The sequence below is a fragment of the Malania oleifera genome, chromosome 1 (assembly GCF_029873635.1).
Source record: "Malania oleifera isolate guangnan ecotype guangnan chromosome 1, ASM2987363v1, whole genome shotgun sequence".
NCBI lineage: Eukaryota > Viridiplantae > Streptophyta > Magnoliopsida > Santalales > Ximeniaceae > Malania > Malania oleifera.
In genome coordinates, this window is record NC_080417.1 from 17,074,968 (window position 1) to 17,096,957 (window position 21,990).

General features: G+C 39.2%; 1 protein-coding gene across 1 annotated transcript; it reads left to right on the top strand.

The window, feature by feature from the left end:
* Nucleotides 1–221: 221 nt before the first annotated feature.
* Nucleotides 222–13,294, top strand: LOC131150808 (uncharacterized). Its single transcript, XM_058101824.1, has 6 exons — nucleotides 222–710; nucleotides 911–1,096; nucleotides 1,230–1,510; nucleotides 11,514–11,618; nucleotides 11,729–11,855; nucleotides 12,680–13,294. Exons 1-6 carry the CDS (start codon nucleotides 222–224, stop codon nucleotides 13,292–13,294), a joined length of 1,803 nt encoding a protein of 600 aa, XP_057957807.1.
* The last annotated feature ends 8,696 nt before the right edge of the window (nucleotides 13,295–21,990 follow it).

Here is a 21,990-nt window from a genome sequence, read left to right on the forward strand (position 1 = left end):
CACGAAAAATCTCACAAACCAATAAATATTCAAACAAATCAAACCTGGAGCCACAATAATTTAATAAATAAACAGACAAAACTCTTATAACCTGCTTCGACCCAAAATTTCAAATCAACAGCTCTGATAGATATCCCAGAAAACAGAGAGAAAGCAGAGATCTCTGCTTTCAGGAGTCTGATCTGTTCTTGAGCTTTGCTTTGGAGGTGAGATCCATCGCAATGTCGTCGGTGCACGGGAAGACAGACTCGGAGGTAACCAGCTTGGCGCCGTCGTCGCCGGCGAGGTCCCCGCGGCGGCCGGTATACTACGTGCAGAGTCCGTCGCGGGACTCCCACGACGGTGAGAAGACGGTGAACTCCTTCCACTCCACGCCCGTGCTCAGCCCCATGGGCTCTCCGCCTCACTCCACCTCCTCCCTCGGCAGGCATTCCTCCTCCACCCGCTTCTCTGGTTCCCTCAAGCCCAAGATCTCCCCCGCCACCGTCGGCGGCGGAGACCCCCACCGCAAGTCTCGCAAACCCTGGAAAGAGTTCACCGCGATCGAAGAAGAAGGACTTCTCGAAGGCTACGAAGATACCTCTCGCGGCATCCTTCGGCGCCGCTACTACTTCCTCGCTTTCGTTGTTGGCTTCTTCGTTCTTTTCTCCCTCTTCTCCTTGATTTTGTGGGGTGCAAGCCGATCTCAGAAACCCGCCATCACCGTGAAGGTCAGAACTTTAAAATTTGTCATGAATTTAACCAGAAATGGTTGAAATTACACTTTTACTGAACTGGGTATTGATCAATTAGCTTATTTCTGAAATGGGTATTGATTAATGAATCAGTGTTTTGTTTTTTTGTTTTCTCTGAGTCAGGTATCTATAAATCAGCTTATTTTTAATCTGGGTATTGATTAATTTTGTTGCAGAGCATTGCGTTTGACGAATTCAACATTCAAGCTGGCATGGATTCCACGGGAGTAGCCACGGACATGGTGTCGATGAACTCCACAGTGAAGCTCACGTTTCGCAACACTGCCACATTTTTTGGGGTTCATGTGACTTCAACGCCTCTGGATCTCTCCTATTCTCAACTCACGCTAGCCACCGGAACTGTGCGAAACTCTTCTCCTATACTCTATACCATCACAAATTTTCGTTATACTCTTGCAGAACTCCTCTTCATTTTCAATATCCGATCTTTTGCTTCTTATATGGCTTATATAACTTCAATTCTGGGTTTTGCAGATAAAGAAGTTCTATCAATCAAGGAAGAGCCAGAGGTTGATAACGGTGGCCGTGAAGGGGAGCGTCATTCCACTGTATGGAGGAAGTGCGAGCTTGAGCAGTTCAGGGGGGGCGGCGACGGCGCCGGTGCCAATGACACTGAGCTTCATGGTTAGGTCCAGAGCGTACGTTCTGGGGAGCCTGGTGAAACCCAAATTCTACAGAAGGATTCAGTGCTCGGTGGCTCTGGATCCTAAAATGATGAACAGAGCCATTTCACTGAAGAATTCCTGCACTTACACGTAAGATGATCAATCATGAAATGCAATTCAGAAAGAATAAATCAGTGGTTGATTCATTGATTATGGATCGGAAATAGCAGAGAGAGGCACTGCGGTGCTCATTCTTCAGATGTTGAATTTTAAAAAATGATTTATTTAGTTGAGGAGTATACAGCCAGCGACTACACGCGGGGCAGTTCTTTTTTCCTTTTTTTTTTCAGAGAACTACGTGTAGTGGTTGACTTGATTGCGCGCGAAAATAGGGTTCCAATTTCTTATTGGGTTTGTATTTAAATGTAATGTACTTTCTTTAGCTGCTTATTTATTTGTTTTCATTCTATTTTTTTAAATATTTTTATTAAGGCCCTCTAATTTTTTTTATTTACATGAATTAGATGTAAAAATAGTTTGACTTACGCCATCTCTCAATTCATATCATTTTTCCCATATCCGAGACCTCCCACATGAGAATCTAAACTTAAAAATGTAATGTAGGCTTGTGTCACCATGAGCTCGTGTCTTCAACATTTTTCTTAAACATTAGAATGTCTCATAAGAGATGCATGACGCTCTCTAATATCCGCAACTTTAAACAAAATTAAAGTATACAAGAGTTAAGTTTTGTTTGTACTTAATAATCTCTACATAAATATTGAATCCTTAATAGGCTAAAATTTGATAAATCAATTAGGTAAAATTTTTAGTTAGTGTTAATTATACCTAGACAAACTAGAGATTGTCTAATTAAACAATGTACTTAGTAGTGTTTTAAGAGGTGTTCTTGAGGGGTTTTCAACATAAAATGCCCTAAGGTGTAACAGGAAAGGTGTAAAGCCTAAAATGTGTATGCCTAAGGGGAAAAGGCGTATGCATTTCTCGAGCATCAAAACCCCTCAATGAAGCTTCTTCCTCCCTCTCTCGATGAAACTTCCGTAGCTCTCCTACAATTCCTCTAGCTCCTTCTCCCTCTCCGATGAGTTGACGAAGCTTCTCTAGCTTTCCTCCAGCTCCTTATCCCTCTCCGATGACCCGACAAAGCTTCCGTAGCTTTCCTCCAGCTCCTTCTCCCTCTCTGAAGATTCCTCCAAGCTTCTTGTCTCTCTCCGCAGAGTCGTGGATCCCTTTCAATTTGATCTGCCTTTGAACTTTGTTCATTTAGTTTTATATTCTTAGAAATTAGTGGAGGATGCTTTAATATGGCTTTTTCTCTTCTTTTGGTAATGTGACTCATGCTTATTTTTTAACATGTATTATTTGTGTTTGTTATCTAAAATTAACTTATATGATATTAAAAATTATGTCTTTTTTTTTCTATTATTTTAAAATTTTTCTTATTTTTTTTAATATATATAAATTGATTTTATTAATTAATTATATATATATATATATATATATATATATATATATATAATTTCAAAATGCTTACGCCTCAACGCCTTGAGGCTTATGCCTTGCCTCAAAGAGGGTAAAACGCCTCACCTTGCATTTTCACCTTTTAAAACATTGATACTTAGAGGTAAGAAATGCTAAATGGAATGGGTCCGTTATAGGTAGCAGGATTCACTTAAAAGTTCATTTACAAGTTCCAATTTGAAATTTTTTACCCTAACAAATGAATAAAACAATTCCCAATATCTTTTCATACACAACTTTTCTCATCTTCAAAACCATATATCACACAAGGATTAAAAATGTGTTTACCTAGCTATAGCATTTAAATTTAGAAATTGTCAGTTTATATTCAAAAACTCAAATAGTAGCATTTAAAAATTAAGCATATATCATATTGGAATTATTTGTGCAAACTTGGCTTTGCAAGGGAATTCTCCTGCTATTATTAAGTTCATGTTTCCTTGGTTTCTCATATATAAGGGCAATAATTGCAAGCTATTGTTTGTTGATTAGCATAAATCTTGCTATTTAATCATTAAAGCCCTTGCAAGTTCTTTTTTTTTTTTTTTTTATCATAAGGGTAAATTATATTGATGAAAATGAGTATTTACAAAGTATACTGGGCATACCCAGGTATCAAGAGGAGCAAACAAGTCCCATCAAGTTTACAAAGCAAAAAGTCAATAGTCAAAAATGCATATAACCTGGGCATACCTAGGGGCCAATGGCCATCCAAAATATCAGGTTATAGAGACAACACTCCAAGCCTTACATGAGCTTAAACTTCAAGATCAACTCAAGATCAGTTAATAAAGTATAGGCCAAATCTATCAAAAACCACTTTATAAATGTGTTTCTAGATAATCACAATCAGTTCCTCCGAGGATATAATCTTACCTTCGAACCTTCTTCTATTCCTAGTGTGCTAGAGGAAGTATACTGTAGTAACAAGACCCACTCTCTTCCCCATAGCTTGAATCCCAGTACCTTTGACCTCCTTATGGAGCCACTTAACCGCAGCCTTTTAAGGACGACATTGCTATGTTTAATCCCAACCATTCTCTAATACAATCCCAGACCAGAGAGGAGAATTTGCACTTGAAAAATATAGGGTCAATAAACTCAGTTTCTTCCCTAAAGAACACACACTTTAAGTCACCATCTATACCAATCTGTTTATCACAAGTAAGTAGCTTTCCTTTAATTCCCAACCAAAGAATAAAAGCATGTTTCGGAGTACATCCACTTTTACACACCTCTTTGGACCAAGGGACATTATTACCTTTAGACCTCCAGAAATTATAGCAAATAGAAGAACTGGATTGGTCCAATTCCCACCCTTCTAACAATTTTTCAACATCTTTAGTTTGGTTACCACAACTTTGCAAAATATGATCCTTTATGTCCATTAACTTCTTAAAAAGTGGGGAGTCATCATGTTTTTCAGCAGCTCCGTAAAGACTATTGCCTTTTAAATAAATTTGGTTAACCCATTTTGACCACAAAGAATCCTTTTTGGCGTGAATATTCCACAATGCTTTCATAAGGAGAGTTTTATTCCATGCCTTAAGGTCCATTACCCCCAAGCCTCCCTCTGATTTTGGGAGACAATTCCTTCTAGGCAACCAAAGGTTTCTTCCTTCCCAGAGAAAAGCCCTGCAGAATTTTACCACATGATCTAGCACATTATTTGGACTTTGGAAAGATTGAGAGCTAGAAATATTCCACACAATAAATGACAGAGTTAATTAGCTCTAGCTTCCCTACATATAACAAAGTAAACCTAGGCCATCGTTTGAACATATCTACAATTCTATTAACCAATGGAGAGTAATGGCTTGAATTTAGTCTAGAAGCAGCAAGTCGGATCCAAAGATATTGAAAAGGGAAGACCCCAACATTAAAGCCAATCAACTATTTGATGCCCTCTAATTCGTACTCCTTAACTCCGACATGAATTAAATTAGACTTATTAAAGTTTGCAGACAATCTAGAGCATTCAGAGAAGCTTCTTAAACAGCCCATAAGATTTTTTATAGGAGCATAATCCCCTCTTAAAAAGAGAACCAAGTCATCTGCAAAGGCCAAGTGCGAGATTTTTAACATTTCACATCTAGGATGGAACTTAAACTCTGAGTTATTTTCCAAGGTCACCAGCATCCTTGATAGATACTTAAAGCATATCACAAATAAAAAGGGTGATAGGGTGTAGTAACCCAAACTTGGAAAGTAAATAAAGAAAAGGAGAAAGGAAAATTTTAAAGGTGGAAACAACAGGCTTCGTCGACGAATCCCCTATTTTTGTTGACAAAGGCCCTTCTGTGGTTCATCACCGAAATTCAGGTGTCGTCAACGAAGAAATACCGAGGAGATTATAGGTATAGGGTTCATCGACGAAGGAAGAGGTTCGTTGACGAATGATCTCTTATGGTTTGTTGATGAAGGCGTCATTTCGTCGACAAATTTGACTGGGTCAAGGGGGCTATAAAAGAAAATTTTGTTTGCTTGTTCATTAAGAAAACTAAATCTCTCTCTCTCTCTCTCTCTCTCTCTCTCACACACACACACACACACTCACACACACACACACAAATACACACACACACCCATGGCCATTCTCTCTCCCTCTCTTCGATCTCTCGACATTTGTTGCCCATTTTGACGAATGGAAGTTACCACGAGGATTAGGGGGCGAATTTGTACAAGTCTAGCGGAGTGGATTCTTGAACTTGGGAAAAAGCTAGGGTTTGGTTTTTGAGCATCTCGGGTCATTTTTTCATAAATACGTAAGGGGATTAAGTTATGCAACATTTTAATGATTTTGAACCGATTGAAATATAATTTGAATATGTATATTATGTTTTCAATTATCCTTTTGAAAACTGACCATTCAAAATGAGTTTTTTTTTTTCCCAAACCTAGGATATATGATATGATATTTTTGAGTAGAAATTAATGGTGGAAAGCTCGGTTTGATCCTACAAACCATTTATATAGTGTTCTTCTTGTTTGCCTATGGGCTATGTTTATCCAAGACTCATCTTTTATGACTTCCTTAATATTTTTGGGCTCTTTTTGGGATAAGAAGGCAAAGTGACTCACTAGGTTTCTTAAGGAGGGCCGGGTGGCTACACCACGTGAAGGTTCACCTATAATTTGATCTAAAGGATGGTTTCTAATGTATTTCCCATCCCTAGGTAGTTCTTGAACCTCACTTTCAACTTTATCATTTTCAATTGATTTATCATTTGCTTCTGAATTGATGTCCACATTATTTTCAATAGAAAGCTTATCTAAACCTTTTCTAATATCAATATCATCTTCATCATTTCTTTTAGAAAATGAATTAGATTAATCAAATACAACATGAATGGATTCAATAACAGTTAGTGTTCATTTTTTGAAAACTCTATATGCTTTACTATTAAGTGAATAGCTTAGGAAAATACTTTCATTAGATTTAGAGTCAAATTTCCCTAAATGTTCATTATCTCTAAGTACAAAGCATTTACAACCAAAAACATGAAAGTAAAAAATATTAGGTCTATGGTTGTTCCACAATTCATATGGAGTCTTATTAAATGAAGACCTGATTAATACTCTATTCATGACATAACATGCAGTATTCACAACTTCTGCTCAGAAATATTTGGGTAATTTATGTTCATTTAGTATTGTCCTACCCATTTCTTGCAAGGACCTATTATTTATTTCTACAACACCATTTTTTTGTGGGATCCTAGGTGCAGAAAAATTATGTGAAATGTCCTCTAAGTCACAATAGTTTTCTATGCTATCATTTTTGAATTTAGTTCCCCTATCACTTCTTATGTGTGTGATTTTATAGCCTTTTTCATTCTAAATTCTTCTTAATTTCTTGAATTATTCACATGATTCATCTTTATGAGAAAGGAATAGCACCCATGTGAACCTAGAATAATCATCCACAATAACAAAGACATACAATTTATCACCTAGACTTTATACCTGTTAGGACCAAATAAATCTAAGTGTAACATTTCAAGTGATCTAGTGGTTGATATGAATTTCTTTTTCTTAAAACTTGATTTTGTTTGCTTACCCATTTGACATGCACCACAAATTTTATCTTTCACAAAATGAGTTTTTGGCAAGCCTTTAACTAAGTCCTTTTTGACAAGTTTTGACAAGAGATCGAAACTAGCATGTCCTCAATGTCTTTGCCATAACTAACTAGCTTCATCTATTGCGGAAAAACATGTAACTTGTTGAGAAGCTAAATTATCAAAAGTAGTTGTATATACATTTTCATGATGTTTAGTTGTAAAAAATACTTTATTATCTGATTTACTCTCAACAGTGCATTTACATTATCAAAAGACACTTTGTACCCTTTATCACATAATTGGCTAATACTCAATAAATTATGTTTCAAACCATCAACAAGTAGTACATTATCAATAACTAGGGGAGGTTCCTTACCAACCTTACCTACGCCGATGATTCGCCCCTTTGCATTGTCGCCGAATGTCACGTATCCTCCATCTTTGGGAGTAATGGATGTGAACTTAGCTTTGTCGCTGATCATATGCCGTGAGCACCCGCTATCTAGGTACCACTTGTCCTTGGAGGAGGACGATATCAAACACACCTGCAAGAAGGACTAAGTAATTGACGTTGGTCCCCAAATTTTGTTAGGTCCACAAGGGTTAGTGTCTGGATCACCTTTGACTCTCCACACCTTTCTAATTTTTACATGCTTATTTCTAAGTGGACAGTTAAACTGAATATGACCAATTTGTTTACATTTAAACATATCATTCGAAACTTAGGATCTTTAGGTGGGATTTGGAATTTTGATTCTCATGTAAAATGTCCCAAATAAAAATCAGGTCGTCTCACATTTTCAACCCTATTAAATCCAAGACTTTCTTTGCTAAGAGAGTTTCTTTGGGCCCTTAGGAGTTTTTCAAAATTTCGTTGGCTCTCAGTAAATTTAAAAACAATTTTGGAGTTATCCTCCAATTTTCTCTCGAGCTCGGCAATTTTCAAATCTTTTTCTTTAAGAATTGAAGCATGAGAATTCTTTGCAATTTCAAACAAATTTGACCAATTTGCACATTTCTTTTTTCAAAACATCATTCTCCTTGGTCATTTTATTTAACAATTTGGATACACGAATATATTCATATTGCAATTCTCTAAAAGTAGGCATGCTATCAGAATTACAATCATCATCAGACTAATACAAAGATAAAGAACAAGATGACAATACTTCATCGTCTCGTGCCATTAGGCACAAGTTTACAATCTCAGATTCACTTCCATCTAAATTTGAATTGCTGTTGTTTTGTTTATCCCACGAGGTACCTACTTTCATGGCTTTCTTGATTTTCCTAAACTCCTTTTTCAGAAAAGGGCAATCCAGTTTGATAAGGCCGACTTTTTTGCAATTATAGCACGTGGGAGCATTCAATTTTTATTTTCTTTTGCTAGACTCTCCCTTATCAGATGCAGACTCCCTAAACTTTCTGTATGGTTTACTGTTCTTCCAGAAGAACCTACTAAATTTTCTTGTAAGCATAGCCATGCCATCTCTAGATTCAGGTTCACTGCACTCACTAGAAGTATTAGTAAATGTTTTTAATATAGTCACCTTTTTCATACTACTGTGCTCATTCAGTCTCTCATTAATAGTTAACTCATAGGTGATAAGTGAACCTATCAATTTATCTAATGACATAGCCTTAAGGTCTCTACCCTTATATATGGTCGTAGCCTTTGCTTCCCAAACATGAGGCAAACCCTTAAGGACTGTCCTAATCATCTCATACATAGGATAGGTCATACCTAATGCATGCAGTGAATTAATGATGTGTGTGAATCTAGTGTACATGCTCTAAATAGACTCACCAGTGTTCATCCTAAATGCTTCATACTCACTGGTCAACATATCAATCCTACTATCTTTTACATCTCTAGTACCCTCATATGTGACCTCTAACTTATTCCATATCTCCTTAGTAGATGAACATGCCATAACTCTTTTAAGTTCATTCACATCAAGACCACAATACATATTATTCATGACAGTAGCATTTAAACTAACAACTTTCATATCTTCATCAGTATATTCCTCTTTAGTTTTAGGAACTCTAGTTGTACCTTCAGTTTTCATAGGAACACAGTTACCCTTAGAGACAATTCTCCATACCTTCTAGTCAATATTTTAAAGCCAGATGTGCATCCTCTGTTTCCAGAAGGTGTAATTGACACCACTGAAAACCAGAGTTCATGTGGAAGAGTGTCCCTCAGGGAAAAGGATCATAGTGTTATGAGCTATATAGATCTTTTGCAAAATAACTATTAAGTCTAAACTACTAGTCTCTGATACCAATTGTTAGTCTTACTGCAATCCCAAGAAGGGGGGGGGGGGTGAATTGGTATTTTAAAAAATTAATCTCCTAGGTCAATCCACTAGTAGTAGTATTATACAAGCCTAAGGTATAAAATAAATAAGTATATATATATTTAGCAAAAATTAAACTACACAAGTGAATTAATTTAGTATGCACGATAAAATAGTAAATAGAGACGACACCAGAAATTTTATCGAGGTTCGGCAAACTGCCTACGTCCCCGCCTTGACTCACCAGCACAAGGATTACACTATGGGTTCACTTAACGGGTGGAATGGAACCTAAATACAATCAAATCAATTAGCACAGGGCTGACCTCAACTTTTACAACCAATCTTTCTGGGCTAGATTACCATCCCCTCATGCCATGCCTGGAATACAATAGTATTTCATTACAAGATGCGTACAAGTAAAATGCTTCTTAATCAAGCAGATTGTACCAGTAATAATCAGAACACACCAATCATGTAAGAACAATTAGCTCAATAGTGTATATGTGCAATCAACACTCAGAAAAGTGATTATCTCAAATCAAGCACACGAGTGTATCTACAAGCAAGTGTTTGAAACTAAGTAATGATCAAATCTCAGTCTCAATTTAGGGTTTCAAAGATTCAAGGCAATGGAAATTTAGAATATCTCAAAAATAGTTTTCTCAATATCAAGTACAAGGAGATATTCAAATATGAGTTTGTAAATATATTTTTGCACACAAAAATACAAGCCCTAATGAGTCTTGCAATGATAGTGCAAAGACCCACAAGGCTATGAGATTTTTCCCAACCAAAGATTTACTATATATAATCAAGGGAAAAAATCTTTGCTTAACCCTTAAATAAAAATCAAATACACAAGAACATGTGAGGGTTTCTAGCAACAATACTCAATGAATAAAACACTCACAATGTTAGATTTCTAAAAGGAATGAAAGTATTTGAGTGTATGGGCTTAGTATGAGAAAATAGGAATTGAAAATTTTTCAGAGAGTTTTTTGCTAATCAGTTTGCTAATTATCTTCTAATCCAAGCAAATGAGCCCCCATATATAGAGAAGGGCTAAATTTGGACTGTTGCGGACATATGGATAATTATTAAAATTATTTTAAAACTGTTTAAGAAAATTAACCCCATTTAACCTTTCTTAACTGCAGTAAAAATTAAAACAACTCGAGAGTTTCAGGCGTGTGATCCACGGTTCGGTTGCCTAAACAGACACAATGAAAAAAGTTAATTTTTGAAGTTTGGGTGCCCAAAACAGGGTTTGGTTTGCTGACCTAAGGCGATTTCCATCCTGTCCGCGGTTCGGTTGCCTGGTCTTGAGTTTGGTAGCCCAATGCATTTTTGAATGTGAATTTCAGGTTGCCGAGTTGGTGGGAAAAGTCAAAATCATGGTTCGATTGACCGAGGACAGTACGTTTATTGTTGTTCGGTCTCTCGAAACCAAGTCAACTTATTGACTAGTCAATGATTTGGTCACTCGAAGTGTTTTGAACACAGTGGTTTGGTTGCCCAAAGCCTCACTGATTTTACCTTATAAGTCTAGATTTACTTCAATTAAATCCCTTGATAATATATGTGTTTTTGGGGATAGCTTATGTGTATGTGCAAGGACCTAAGATCTTTCTAAGGTTTTTTAAGCTTATTGTATCTACATGCATGATATGCAATGATTATTACATACCTTTTCCTAAATTACTATTACAGACCCAAATGAGCGTAAAATAAATTACAACAAGAATAAATCTTCTGGGTCTTTAGACTTTAAGTCTTCTCATGCCATCAAGTGATCTTACAAATATGAACCTGCACACAAACTTGATAGACATTAAATACATGAGTTTTTGTCATAATCAAAACTGGGTATGACCAATACGGTCAATAACGGGTTTAGTTTGGAGGCTTGGAGGTGGATTTCCTTCGATGGTCTTCTGTGCTTTTCCTAGAATGATGATTTCAAGAAAACTATGGTAAATCCATCGATGGTTTCGTTTTGGGGTTGAGGAGCTGAAACTCAAAATCTAAGTTGAAACGTTAGGTTAAGTGAATATGTAATTGTCTCGGAGTAGGGATTAGAGAGATGGTTTGTGGATGGCAAACCGTCGATGGTTTTGTGTCAGGATTGCTAGACTTGTTCTTTAAAATTGAGAATTTACATGTTATGGTATTTCTTCATCTAATAATTGTGTTCCACATGATGACAATGGAATATTGAACTGGTTTCTATTTCATTTATAGGATGGACTCTAGGGGAAATGATGTGGATGTCAGGGGAGATAACCATGTGGACACATCCAGTGAGGACAATGTCGATGCTTCGACAGTGTTGCACAGTATATTGCGGTAGGCTAGGAAGGAAACTTGGAGGGATTCTAGAGAGCAAGATCAGCTAGCAACTGATAGGGGTTGCACATTCGAGGAGTTCACCTAGATGAATCCACTGGCGTTTTAAGGAGGGCTGAACCTGATTACAACGGAGGATTGGGTTCAAGAGATGGAGGAGCTACTGGGTGTGCTAGAATGCACCGAGGAGCAGAAGGTTCAATTTGCCACCTTCAAACTAGTGGGGGAGGCAAAGAGGTGGTGGAGATCGGCTAGGCTGGTGGAGGAACAACGTCCAGGGTATGTATCTATTACCTGGAGCTGTTTCAAGGAGTCTTCTTCAGCAGATACTTCCCTATTGTCACCCGGGAGGTGAAGGCTGAGGAATTCTTACATTTGAACTAGGGGACCATGACTGTACAATAGTATGCAACACAATTTGTGGAGCTATCCCGATTCACTCCACATATGGTCCTGGATGAGCCAAAGAAGGCTTGGATGTTAGAGAGGGGGTTAAGGCAGGAAATACGCGTGCAGGTGGTGGCGTTATTGGATCATAGATTTACTGAACTAGTGGACAGAGCCATGGTAGTGGAGGCCAGCATTTAGGAGGGGGAGAGAAAGGCAAATCAAAAGAAGAGGTCCTTGCCTTAGAGTTTTCAGTCCAGTACCAGCCAGAGCTCATGGAAGCGGCCTAGTAGTTCGTCGGGCCAGCGATAGGTGATGGGACCTCGAACCCCTCAAGAGAATTCTCAGTGCTTTACCTATCGCAAATGCCATAGGAAGCATACACGTGAGTGCAGGACTGGTTTTACGGGTTGCTACTAGTGCGGTAGTGCGGGACATTAGGTGCAGGATTGTCATGCGGTATTGAAATATGCACCTCGACAGCAACAATATGAGGGAGGTAGTCAAGAAACTATAGGTGGTCACTAGGGGGCATAGCGCAGGCGCATGTGTACTCATTGACGCCGAGTGATGGAGAGAATGCCGATAATATGGTGACGGGTACGATTTTAATTATGTCATATAATGCCATCGTGTTATTTGACTCAGGTGTGACCCACTTGTTTGTATCTCAGGGGTTTGCTAGAGTATGTGGAGTTGAGACTCAATTGTTAGAGGTCGAGTTAGGTGTGGTCACACCGATAGGGTCAGTTATTGTATGTAGTAAGGTGGTTAGAGACCACCCAATAGAGATTCAGGTGAGGAGGTTGTCTGTTAGACTAATTGTTCTTGAAATACAGGGATTTGATATTATTTTGGGGATGGATTGGTTAGCATTCAGCTATGTGAGCATAGATTGCCAAAAGAAGGAGGTAGTGTTTAGACTTCCTAGACAGCAGGAGTTTAAAATTGTTGGGTCATGTGTGTGCGCTGCACCACAGTTCCTCTCAGCGATGCAGGCAAGAAGGTTACTGGATAGATGCCCAGGATACCTAGTGTGTGTGAAAGCAGTACCAAAGGAGGGGATGAAGCTGGAGGATATTCTAGTGATACGGGAGTTCCTGGATCTCGAGGACTTACTAGGATTGCCTCTAGATCATGAGATGGATTTCTCTATTGAGTTAGCACCAAGGACGACACCAATATCCAAGGCTCCTTACAAAATGGCTTCAGTAGAACTAAAGGAGCTAAAGGAACAGCTGAAGAAACTTCTTGATAAGGGGTTCATCAGACCAAGCGTATCACCCTAGGCAGTGCCGGTGTTGTTCGTAAAGAAGAAAGATGGGTCGATGAGGATGTGCATCGACTACAGGGAGATTAACAAGGTAACGGTGAAGAATAAATACCCGTTACCTTATATTGATGATCTGTTTGACCAATTGCAGGGCACCTAGGTTTTCTTTAAGATCGATCTTCGATCTGGGTTTCATCAACTGAATGTGAAATCAGAGGATGTACCAAAAATAGCTTTCCGAACCTGGTATGGCCATTACGAATTCTTAGTTATGTCATTCGAATTAACAAACGCACCTGCAGCATTTACGTACCTGATGAACAGGGTGTTCCATGAGTACTTAGATAGGTTCATGGTGGTGTTCATTGATGACATCCTGATTTATTCGAGGAGTTCTGCAGAGTAAAAGACTCATTTGAGGCTAGTACTTCAGGTACTCAGAGAGAAGAGATTGTTTGCTAAATTCAAGAAATGCGAGTTTTGTCTGGATCAGGTTTCATTTCTAGGACATATAGTGTCCAGGAAGGGAATATCAGTGGACTTGAGCAAGGTAGAGGCGGTAGTTAGTTGGGTGAGACCGAAGAACATACATGATATTAGAAGTTTCTTGGGTCTAGCAGGGTACTATCGTCGATTCATTGAGGGATTTTCCAGGTTGTCAGGTCCTTTGACACAGCTTACGAAAAAGAATAGTAGGTTTGACTGGACTAGTGAGTGTGAGCAGAGCGTCCAAGAGTTGAAGCAATGTCTAGTCGTAGCCTCAGTGTTGACCATTCCATCAAGGGATGGTGGTTTCGTGATCTATAGTGACGCATCCCAAAAAAGGCTCGGGTGTGTTTTGATGCAATAGGGAAAAGTTATCGCTTATGCTTCTTGCCAACTCAAGGAGTACGAGAAGAACTACCCTACACATGACTTGGAGCTAGAAGCTGTTGTTTTGCATTAAAGATCTGGCGGCACTACGTATATGGTGAAAGGTGCAAGATCTTTATAGACCATAAGAGCCTCAAATACTTCTTTACCCAGAAGGAGTTTAATATGAGGCAACACAGTTGACTTCAGCTAATTAAAGCCAACGACTGCATCATTAGTTACCACCTAGGAAAAGCTAATGTGGCAGCTGATGCATTGAGTCGGAAGTCAGTGAGTACGTCGGTTTCAGCAGTTGTTGTATAGGATCAGATCATAATGGATCTAAAGAGGTTGAGAGTAAAGTTGGTGGACAGGTATCCACATGCGTTCATAGCCAATTTGGTTATACAGCCAACCTTATAGGAGAGAATCAAAGCTGCTCAGATGAGAGACGCAGATTTAATGAAAATTGTAGAGAAGGTGCAGAGTGAGCCGCAGACAGACTTCAATATTTTTGAGGATGGAGTTCTTAGATTTCACACCAGATTATGTGTGCTTGAAGATGCAAAGAATAAAAGGACGATTCTAGAGGAAGCTCATCGCTCTCTTTATACTATTCATCTAAGGAATACGAGGATGTATAAAGATTTGTGGGAATTGTTATGGTGAGGTAACATGAAGAGGAAAATTGCTATATTTGTGGAGTAGTGCCTGACATGTCAGTAGGTTAAGGCAGAGCACCAGAGCCAATAGTACCACTTCAGCCTCTTGACATCCCAAAGTGGAAGTGGGAGCATATCTCGATGGACTTTGTGTTAGGATTGCCTTTGACGGTGCATGGACATAATTCTATCTAGGTTATTGTGGATCAGTTGACGAAGACTGCTCACTTCATTCCCATCAGAGTCAGCTATTCCATGAAAGGCTAGCAGAACTATATGTGCAAGAGATTGTACGACTCTACGGCATTTCGATTCTATCGTTTCAGATCGAGACCCACAATTTACCTCTCATTTCTAGAAGAATTTGTAGGATGCCTTGGGATTGCAGCTCATATTCAGTACCTCATTTCACCCGTAGACGGATGGGCAATCCGAGAGGACTATTCAGACTCTAGAGGATATGTTGCGGGGGTGTGTGCTAGATTTTGGGAATAATTGGATTCGGTATCTATCGCTCGTGGAGTTTGTATATAATAAAAGTAACCATGTTAGTATAGAGATGACACCATATGAGGCTTTGTATGGTCATTAGTGTCGATCTCTGTTGTCTTGGGATGAGGTAGGCGAGCGGTAGATTTTGGGACTACAATTGATTTAGCAGACCTCTGCAAAGGTCAAGCTTATCAGGGAAAGGATCAGAGCAACACAGAGTCGACAGAAGAGTTATACGGATACTTGCCAATGGGAGTTAGAGTTCGAGGTTGGGAATATGATATTCCTAAAGGTTGCCCCAAAGAAAGGGGTGATGAGGTTTGGGAAGAAGGAGAAGTTAAGCCATCAATACATTGGGCCATTTGAGATCCTAGAAAGGATAGGTCCAATTGCTTATCAAGTGACGTTACCCCCAACACTATCCATAGTTCATGACGTGTTTCATGTATCAGTGCTGAGGAAGTACATGCCAGACCCTTCACATGTGCTAGGTTATGAACCTCTGGAGATTAGGGATGCGTTAGCATACGAGGAAGTACCAGTTCAGATTCTGGATCAGAAGTTATAGAAACTGCATACTAAAGAAATACCATTAGTGAAAATGCTGTGGCGGAACCATGTAGTAGAGGAGGCTTCATAGGAGTTGGAGATAGAGATACGTTAGAAGTATCCTCATCTTTTCAAAGATGCTTAGAGCTAGTTAGGTATGTAGATCAGCAGGTAAGTGGTTTTATGTATGTATAGTGGTTAGAGTAGGTTTGGTTATGATTTAGCATATGTTGGGCCTTCGGGAGAGTTTTTTTTGGATATCGTAATCTCCCGAGACATTATGTGTAATCACTGTATTCCTCCACCATAAGTGAGGATAGGTAATAAATTTGGGGTGAGGCTATTATGTGGGTGGCCGTCGGCTCTTCCTAGAGTCAGAGCGGTGATAATTCAGATGATGTGATAGAAAACAATTGGCAAATTTTGAGGACGAAATTTTTATAAAGAGGGGAGATTGTAGTAACTTGAACTTGGAAATTAAAAAAAGAAAAGGAGAAAGAAAAATTTTAAAAGTGGAAACAGTAGGCTTCGTCGAACTGGTAAGAATCCAGCCCGAAAACTTAGAGAGAAGGTAGGAGAGATGACTAGGAGAGAAAAGGATGATTTAGTGCATGAATTTCCAACTGAAAAAATGAGGTTTAGGCTATTTATACACTGACCTTCGTCGATGAGCCACGTCACTTTTTTGACGAGGTCAAGAAGGAAATTCGTCGATGAATGCTTATCCTTGTCGACGAAATTCAGAACTGAGATATATCCTCTCGGTATCTTCTCGTTGAGAGGACACGTGCCTGTAAACGAGCCCCTCATGTGTACTCATTGATGAATCCCTTGTGTTCGTCAACGAGACCCTGTTTAATTTTCCAATTTTAATTCCTTTTCTCTCCTCCTATTATGAAAAATTATGAAAATTATCTGGGTCTCTACATTCTCCCCTCCTTATAAAATTTCGTTCTTGAAATTTACTATTTGGACCATACATTATTCTCTAAAGAAAAATTGTCTACTTATTTTATTACTTACCTTCACTTATGGCGGAGGAATACCGTGGTTATATTCTAAGTTCTGGGAGATTACACATATAAAACTAAAAGACTACTTACTAACTAGATTAATACATGTACCTGTAAAAGAAACATTACCTAACTACTTACATTTTACCTGGTTATAACTAAATCTCTTGGAACAATTGCGGGTATTTCTGTCTTATCTACTCCTTGAGCTCCCAAGAAGCTTCCTCTATAGCATGATTTCTCTACAAAACTTTCACCAGCTGAATTTCTTTGGTGCGCAATGCTTGTGTCTTTCAGTCTAAGATCTGTACTGGTGCTTCCTCATAGACTAATGAATTTTTAAGTTCTATTTTTGCACAACTGATTATGTGGGATAGGTCTGGTACGTATTTCCTCAACATGGAAACATGGAATACGTCATGTATCCTGGACAAGGCTGGTGGCAGAGTTAGCCTATAGGCAACTGACCCCACAATCTCTAGTATCTCAAAAGGGCCAATAAACCTAGGGCTCGGCTTGCCCTTCTTCCCAAATCCCATAATCCCTCTTAAAGGAGCTACCTTCAAGAATACCCGATCCCCCATATTAAATTCTAACTCCTAGCAATAAGTGTCTGTGTAGCTTTTCTGCCAACACTGCGCTGTACTGATTCTTTCTTTAATTAGTCAGACCTTATCATGTGTCTGTTGTACCATCTTTGGACCCAAAACTCGCCTCTTGCCAACTTCATCTTAGAAAAGAGGAGAATGACACCTTCTACCATACAGTGCCTCGTAAGGTGCCATATCGATGCTAGCCTGATAGTTGTTATTGTAAGCAAACTCAACCAGCAAAAAAAATTGGGCCTAACTACCCCAAAAATCTAACACACACGCTGGAAGCATATATTCTAATGTCTAAATTGTCCTCTCAGTTTGACCATCTGTCTGAGGGTGAAAAGCAGTGCTGAATGCTAACTGTGTACCCATAGCCTCCTGAAAGCTTTTCCAAAATCGTGAAGTAAATTGAGGATCTCGGTTGGAGACTATGGATACCGGTACACCATGGACACGAACTATTTCTTGAATGTATATTTCTACCAATCTATCATGGAATAGCCGATTTTAATAGGGATGAAATGAGCGGTCTCCGTCAGACGATCAACGATCACCTAAATAACATTCAATCCCTATCGTACTAGTGGTAAGCCAGTAATAAAATCCATAGAGACATGATCTCACTTCCACTTTGGAATAAAGAGTGGCTATAATTGCCTTATTGGTCTCTGGTGCTCAGCCTTAACCTGCTGGCACGTCAAACACTACTGTTTAAATTTGGAAATTTTGCTTTTCATCCCACTCCACCAAAAATTCTCTCGTAGATCCCAATACATTTTAGTACTGCTAGGATGGACTGTGTATAATGATATATGAGCCACTTCTAAAATCATTCTTCTAATATCATCATCTGTAGGCACACACAACCTGGTGCTAAACCTCAGAGCTCTGTCATCAGAGATACCGAACTCCTCTCCCTGACCATCTCGTACTCTGGCTATTGCCACTGCTAACTCTGCATCATCACCCTGAGTGGCCTTAATCTTTTCATATAGCGTGGGTTGCACAACCAGGCTGGCAATAAATGCTTGAGGATTATCCTTTACTAACTCTACACCAAGTCTCCCCAAATCCATCAGGATCGGGTGCTGAATCTCCATAGCTGCTAGTACTGGTCCCACTGATTTCATGCTCAGAGCATCTGCTACCACATTCGCTTTCCCTGGGGGGTAACTAATAGTGTAGTCATAGTCTTTAATAAGTTCTAACCACCTTCTTTACCTTATATTTAGTTCTTTGGGGGTAAATAAATATTTTAAGCTTTTGTGATCCATGACGATTTTGCACTTTCCACCATATGAATAATGCCTCTAGATTTTTAAAGCATAAATCACTGCAGCTAATTCTAAGTCATGCATAGGATAGTTCTTTTCATATTCTTTAAGTTGTCTAGAAGTATACGTGATAACTCTACCATGCTGCATCAACACACATCTAAGACTCTTCAAAGATGCATCACTGTATATCACAAACTCTCCTGATGGGATAGCCAACACTGGGGAAGTAACCAACCTTTGTTTCAAGTCCTAAAATCTCTGCTTACAGTCATCAGTCCATTCAAACCTTACATTTTTCCTCGTGATTTGCATCAGCAGACCTAATAAATTGGAGAAATCGTCAACAAAACGTCGGTAGTAGCCCGCCAAACCCAGAAAACTTCTAACTTCTTGGACATTCCCTAGCCTTACCCAATTCACTACTACCTCTATCTTACTTGGGCAACTGATACACTTGCCTCAGAGATCACATGGCCAAGAAAAGAAACTTGCCTCAGCGAGAATTCACATTTCTTAAACTTCGCGTATAACTTTCTCTCTCTCTCTCTCTCTCTCAGTGTTTGCAATACTAGCCTCAAATGATGCTCGTGCTTCTCAAAACTTCTCGAGTAGACCAATATATCATCAATGAATACAACCACAAACTGGTCCAAGTACTGATGGAACACTCGATTCATTAAATCCATAAATACTGCTGGTGTGTTAGTCAACCCAAATGGCATCATTAGGAACTTGTAATGCCCATATCTCGTTCTAAATGTCGTCTTTGAGATGTCTTCTGCCCTAACTTTCACCTGATGATAACCTAACCGAAGGTCAATTTTATAATAGACCTGGGTCCCCTAGAGCTAATCAAACAAGTCATCAATTCTGAGAAGAGGATATTTATTCTTAACTGTCAGTTTATTTATCTCTCTGTAATCTATACACATCCTCATGGTCCCATCTTTCTTCTTCATAAATAGAATTGGTGCTCCCTAGGACGACACACTGGGCCTGATAAATCCTTTATCTAGCAACTCTTGCAATTGATCTTTTAGTTCTTTTAACTCGGCTGGAGCCATTCGGTAAGGTGCTTTAGATACTGCTGCTGACCCCTGTAGATGATCCACAATAAATTCAACTTCACGGTTTGGTGGTAAACCAGGTAATTCTTCTGGAAATACATCTGAAAATTCTCTAACCACACAAATATCGGCTCGTTTCAGTTCTTCTTTTGGAAATTTTTTTATGTAGGCAATAAATCCTTGGCAGCCTTCTTGAATCAGTTTCTTCACCTGAATAGCTAATGCAAGCTGTGGTGAAGAACGTACACGTGAACCAAGAAATCTGTATTCTTGCTCATTTGGAGGTCTAAAAATCACTTCTTTTAAATGACAATTGATACTAACATGATTAACTGCCAACCAATCCATATTCAGAATTATATCAAACCCCTACATGTCTAATATCACAAGATCAGCTGGTAATACATTTCCCTGAATAGTCACAGGAAAGTCCTTGAGTATTTTCCTACATCTCACAACTAATCCAGTCGGTGTAGCTACAACCAACCCAACATCCAACAACCGTGCCTCATATTCCATTAACTTAGCATACACCGATAAAATAAAAGAATGGGTAGCACCTGTATCAAATAAAACAACAACTTTATATGAAAAAGTAGTAAGGGTACCTGTAACTACGTCTCCGGCTGCCTCGGCATTACCCGACGTCAACATATAGACTCTCGCCAGTGCTGTGTTCCTCTACTGGCCTCCACGGGGCGCCTGATAACCACCCTGAAATGGTCTACGAGTTGGTGCCTGAGTCGGCAATCCCTGCCACGACCAAGACCTGTGTTTGGGTCTCCCACAATGGTAATAGACGTCCTCTCCCATTCTACATTCACCTGGATGTCTCCGACTACATCTAGGACAGGTAGGAATAGCCCGTCCACCCTAAGGACCACCACGCCCCGTCATCCGTCCCTGACTACCCCCATATCGATCTCCTCTCCATGGCCCTCGGCTGGAACTCACCTGGTAATCCTGAGGCGCGAACCTCTTTCTCTAACTCTGAGCTGCGGCACCTCTCTGGATGCCACTCTAGATAACAACAGCTCTATCCACCACCTCGGCGAACGATTAAACCCGAAAACCGATAACTTGCTCAAATAAATTCTACCTCAAGCCTTACTCAAACTTCCTTACTTTCTTCTCTTCATCTAGTGCCAAGTGTGGGGCGAAACGGGACAACTCAATAAATCGTGCGACATACTGTGATATTGTCATTAGTAGGGGTGAGCAAACGGTCGATTCGGTCAAATTCGGTTAATTAACCGAATTAACCGAAATTTATGGTTAATGATTTTTATTAACCGAACCGACCGAATAAGAGATGTTAACCGAACCTCACCCGACCGAATTACCTTTTCGGGTAATTCGGTTAACCGAATTTAACCGAATTTATTTTAAATTAATTATTAAAAATAGATTATAATTATAACTTTAGTCTTATTTTTACGCAATCTCAAACTTTAGTCTTATTTTTACGTAATAAAAATAATCTTAAAACTCAATTCATAATTTTAATTTCTCTTAGAATAATCTTTCCCCCATCCCGCGTATATATATATATTATTAGTTTATATTTAAATTTTAATTTATTATTATTTCGGGTAATTCGGTTAACCGAATTAAAATTTCTCTTAACCGAACCGATAATCGATTAACCGAAATTTGGTACATCCATAACCGAACCGAACCGACCTATTTTTTAACCGAACCGAACCGACCGAAATTGATCGGTTAATTCGGTTAATTCGGGTTTCCCCGAATTATGCTCACCCCTAGTCATTAGCCTTTGAGCCAAATGCAAGAATTCTACTGCCTTCGCGCTCCAAATGATAATAGGGAATTATTGCTCGAAGAACAGTTCCTTGAACTGACTCCATGTCACTGGCACTAGATCAGGCCTCTGCTCCTCAATCAATCGCGCTGATCTCCACCAGCGCTTCGCCTCTCCTGTCAATTTAAGTGACGCAAATGACACCTTCTGTTCGTCTGTATATGCCAGCACTACCAAAATCTCCTCAACGTCCCGAACCCAGTTTTCAGCTATAATCGAGTCAGCTCCTCCAGCGAAAAAGGGAGGCTTCATCTGCGTAAACTGCTTGATCGTGCAGCCACGCTCTCCCCCGCTTCTAGCCATCACCTGCTGGATGACGCTGTGTAACATTGCATCTGTATCTCCACCTCCCATACTAGAGGGTCCTGGTCTATCACTTCCA